The 4,992-nt window shown below is 42.5% G+C and overlaps 1 protein-coding gene across 1 annotated transcript; it reads left to right on the top strand.

The window, feature by feature from the left end:
• The first annotated feature begins 284 nt into the window (after positions 1-284).
• On the top strand, positions 285-452 carry LOC110341644 (40S ribosomal protein S21-like). Its single transcript, XM_040732270.1, has one exon. It carries the CDS (start codon positions 285-287, stop codon positions 450-452), a length of 168 nt encoding a protein of 55 aa, XP_040588204.1.
• Positions 453-4,992: the final 4,540 nt, after the last annotated feature.

Below are 4,992 nucleotides of genomic sequence, written 5' to 3'. Positions count from 1 at the left end.
CACCAGGGAGCCCTCTTCTGCATGAGCAGAGCTGATACACTAGGGAAGCCTTTCCCTGAAGCAAGGCTGTAAGCTGCTGTGCTTACTGTGACCTGTGGTATTCCTTGGCTCCTGAGTGCCAGAATACCTTTCTGTCGAAGCTGTAACACCCAGTATTCTGTGACTCCCGAATGCCAGAATATATTTCCATCCAAGCTGTAACACTCAGTATTCTTTGACTCCCGAGTGCCATAATCCATCTCTGTCCATCCCATTGGATCCGCCCAAACACTTATAGTCCCAACATGCAAAAAGAGGCCGGCGACTTTGTGGACCTGTATGTGCTGAGGAAATGCTCCACAAGCAACCGCATCATTGGTGCTAAGGACCATGCATCCATTCAGATGGGCAAGTCAGATGATTCTATTCTCCAACTGGCTAAGGCTGATGGAATTGTCTCAAAGAGCTTTTGACCAGAAGAGATGGGGGAATATTTGTCGTAAGTCAAAGTGAAAAAGAAAACAAAACAAAAACTATTATGTCTATTAGATTTTACCGTTACTTATTATATCATTGTTTCCCACATACCTTCAGGTCTGGTTTTGTTTAGAGTATAGCAATCAAAGGAGTTATCACATGTAAAGCACCTGTAGCAGTGAGGTTATACTAATTATGTCACCATGTTAGCTAGTGTTGTTTTAATCATTTATCTATCACTGGAATCATTGGCCATGTGCTTAACACACGGTCTTGATACTAACCATTATGGTTATACTAACCATTATGGTTATACTAATTATGTCACCATGTTAGCTAGTGTTGTTTTAATCATTTATCTATCACTGGAATCATTGGCCATGTGCTTAACACACGGTCTTGATACTAACCATTATGGTTATACTAACCATTATGGTTATACTAATTATGTCACCATGTTAGCTAGTGTTGTTTTAATCATTTATCTATCACTGGAATCATTGGCCATGTGCTTAACACACGGTCTTGATACTAACCATTATGGCTCACTGCACACCATCACCAGGCACACTCCACATATGATTTCATTTGATTCTTCCATATGGTGAAGAAAATTGACAACTCTGACAACAAGGAGAGGAGCCAAGACCTGCATCCGGGCTGGAGCCAAAGCCAAGCTCTCCTTTCCTTTTTCTTTGCTTCCCTCTGCCATTTTCGCCATAAGGCTCAAACATACACAAGACAGCAAGGCAGTAAGATGGGCTGACCTTGTACAGTTCAACAACGGTCTTCTTGAGGCATCTTTGTCCATCGTCACCTCAAGGTCCCCTCCAGGCTTATTTCAGAAAAACCCAGTGTGTCACTTCAGTAAAATGCCACTGTTTACTGAGGAATTGAGGTCTCTTGCATCTGAAGTGCATCCACATTATTATACCTAAAAGAAATCTATAATATCAACCAACATTTGTAGGCTTTTTAAAATTTCCCATACTGTCTCATGAGTTTAAACATTGTTTTGACTCTGACTCCTGGGATTAAAGGCGTGTGCCACCAGCGACCAGCTTAATCAGTTTTTAAATGTGGTTCTGAAGTGAAAACTAGGAACTAGAACCTTCTACTTTCAGGTCTACACTGCCCACAGGGCTCTCTCCCCAGACCCACACATATGAGCTTCTATTTATGTCACGCGTGCATAAGATGTAGATTGCTTATGATCATGATATAACTGTAATTCTGTTTGGTCTTTATAAATCTGTGAAGTGGCAGCTGCATATTTTTTTAAAGTATATTAACTTGTGTATATGGGGGTGGCTGTATACCTGTGTGCAGGTGCCTATGGACAGAAGTGGGCATTGGATCCTGTGAAGCTGGGGTTACAGGCAGTTGTAAGCTGCCCCAGAATGGGTCCTGGGAGTAAATGTGAGTCCTCTGGATGGGCAGAGAGGTCTCTAAGACATCTCTACAGCCCTCACGTATTTTTTCTATTTCTATTATATTAAAGATGCCACTGTGGTGTCAGAGAACCACATGAATTCTGGCCTTCGCTCTCTCTTCCCCAATTTATTTCATTTTATTTTATTTGACACTGAGGCCTGAACCCAGAGCTTTAAGCATGCCAGGCAAGTGCTGTACCACCAAGCAGCCTCCTTAGCCCAGTCTGCCCTTACAGTCACCATGTATCACCTCTGGTGGCATTTTTATCTAAGTTGTTCTGCTCCCAATAAAGACTCGGGAGTCGGATATTGGAGTAAAAACCTGATAGATGAAAGAAGCGGCGGAGGAGTGACCAGTTTCATCCTCTTTCCACACGCCCCAGATTGAAAAGACCTGCAAATCTTTTTCAGCCCCTCTCTGCTCCTTCCTATGCCTCTTTATTGCGTCCTGGGTCCTCCAAAGTCTCTGTGGTCAATTCTTGTTAACTAGTTGTTGGTTCCACCTCTGATCCAAGTTTAACTTTATCAACACAGTCTAGGGGTATCACGATGCAATCAAATATCACGCAACACTTTGGTGCCCTTAGCTTAAAATGATAGACTCTGAACAAATGAGTGGTTTTCCAGGTTTCCTCAAGCCATGAAGTGTAGCAAGCTTTCTTACTAGACTATCTTTGGACCCCCAGCCCACAAAAAGACGACCAGAGACTTATTAATTATGAAAGGTTGGCCTTAGCTTAGGCTTTTCCCCAACTAGTTCTTATAAATTAATTAGCCCATATTTTTAAATCTACATTCTGCCACATGGCTCAATTACTTCTTACTATGGCACATCTGACTTGTTCTGGATCTGCTGGTGAAATTGCACATTTAGATTCCTCCTTGCAGTTTCTTTCTCTCTGTCCAGAAGTCCTGCCTATTCTCTCCTGCCTACCTATTGACCATTTAGCTTTTTATTAAACTGATCAGAAGGTGCCTTAGACAGAGATACATCTTTACAAGTAATTCCGCATAGTCCTCTCCCACATAACTTTAATATATGAGGCAGATAGCAAGGGAACTATCCTGAGTGACGTAGGGGACACTTTTGAGCTCAGGCCACTCTCACGTTTTAATCCCTGACCTTCACACCTTCCCCTCAATCTCTGGATAGTCACTGAGATGTGTCCTTACAACCCTGGCTTTCAAGATAGTCAGGAAATCACTGGTAATATTTGGTGTCCTTGTCAGCTTCATCAAACTAAGAGACCTGATTGAGAAATGTCTTATTTCCACAGTGGAGTTGGAGTTCTCTTATCATTTGTGTGTGTGTGTGTGTGTGTGTGTGTGTGTGTGTGTTCCTGTGTGTGTTTATTTGTTGATGGAAGAATTAAATATCAGAATGGAAATGCTCAAGCATTCTTTGGTTGATATCTTTCTCTTTCCAAACGATAGACTTTAGCTCCCATTAGCCTGACTGTAGCAGGGAAATTATCACATCAAGATAGTAAGTCTCTTCTCTACCTGACTTCAGCACTGTTATGCTGGCCCTGGCTACTATAAACGCATGCTCCCTTCTCTGGCAGATGTTCCTCAGATTATGGCTCACTTGGCCATCAGCAGCTCTTGTGTAACATCCTGTATACCCAGGTGGCCATGAGTAGCTCTTGTGTAATATCCTGTAAGTCCAGGACAAGACTAGATAACCTTTTCTTTGAGAGTTCTACAAAATGCCCTTATACTCTACTTTACTGTCTGAGTGTGGACCACACCCCTTTAAGCCAGCCTCCATGCCTAAGGGAAGCCAGAAAACTGATCATCTTAGTCTGTCTAAACCATAGAGAGCATGGAATTGCTCAGGGAACACTGAGACTATAATACTAAAAGAATGGAAACTGTCCTCAAAGGAGGCACACTGTCCTTAGAGTGCCTACACAACTCATAAAATGCTTTAGGAAGTCAAAGGGGGAAACCATTAAAAGTTAGTGGGAAAACAGATAGAAAAAGATGCTATTCTGGGCAAACTGGGATATATGATGCCCTTAACAGAACTTCCCAGGGACATTAAATGACTTTGTCAAGCTTCATAGACTGCAGAGTCAGAGACCTAGGTGAGAGAACCCACTGTAGATTTTTGATCAAAAGGTTAATTTCAACCATCAGAAACTTGCCTCGCAGTAGCCTGTAGAGTGATTGAATAGGGTAGGCACAAAGTAGGCAGTACTTAGAAAAAGAACGTCTGATAAAATCGGAGCCAAGCAAGGGGTCATTTGTAGGGTCATGTCAGTGACCATCTGAAGCATCTTCCTGTCTTTGATGTGCTTGGGTCACCTGCAGCAGTCACCTGTCACCTCAGAGTTGGTGTGCATAGTCAATGTTTGAAAAGCATGGGTCTGCAGCACTGGGCAGCTGGGTCAGTGGGAAAAGTGCTTGCTTAGCAAGCATGAGGACCGAATCCAGATCCCCAGGACCTATGACACAAGCTGGATGTAGCAATGTGTAGTCCCAGTGCTCCAAGTTGGGGACAGGAGAAGCCAGTGGGGTTGCTGGCTGTAGTCTAGGCACTTGCTGAGCTCCAGGTTCAGGAAAGATGGGGGGTGGGAGGCTGGAGAGATGGCTCAACAGTTAAGAACACTGACTGATCTTCCAGAGGACCTGAGTTCAATTTCCAGCACCCACATGGCACCTCACAACTGTCTGTACCTCCAAGATTTGACACCCTCACACAAACATAAATGCAGGCAAAAGCAACAATGCAAATAAAATAAAAATAAATATTTTACAAATAAAAGCTAAAGATGGAAAACAATAAAGGGAGCCAGTTGGTATCAACCTCTGGCCTCTACATATGCATACAAGGGTACATGCATGACCCTCACAGGCGTATACAAACACAAAAAATACTACACCCATACACATATACCACCACCTGCCCATGCACCAGATACCACATACATTAAAATAAGTTAAAAGCAAAAAAAAAAAAAGTGTGGGTCTGAAATCATAGGGGTTTTAACTTAATCCTATAACTTATGAACCCTTTGATGTTAGACAACTTATTTAATCTTTTTGAATCAATTCTATTGCCTATAATATTGAGACTAATCATGATGCACCCTTCAGA

This window comes from Mesocricetus auratus, unplaced genomic scaffold (genome assembly GCF_017639785.1).
Source record: "Mesocricetus auratus isolate SY011 unplaced genomic scaffold, BCM_Maur_2.0 Super-Scaffold_4256, whole genome shotgun sequence".
Lineage (NCBI taxonomy): Eukaryota > Metazoa > Chordata > Mammalia > Rodentia > Cricetidae > Mesocricetus > Mesocricetus auratus.
This window is presented reverse-complemented; position numbering and strand designations above follow the sequence as displayed.

Excerpts from the sequence above, each read along its gene's own strand:
- LOC110341644 (XM_040732270.1), top strand. The coding sequence starts at position 285 with ATGCAAAAAGAGGCCGGCGACTTTGTGGACCTGTATGTGCTGAGGAAA.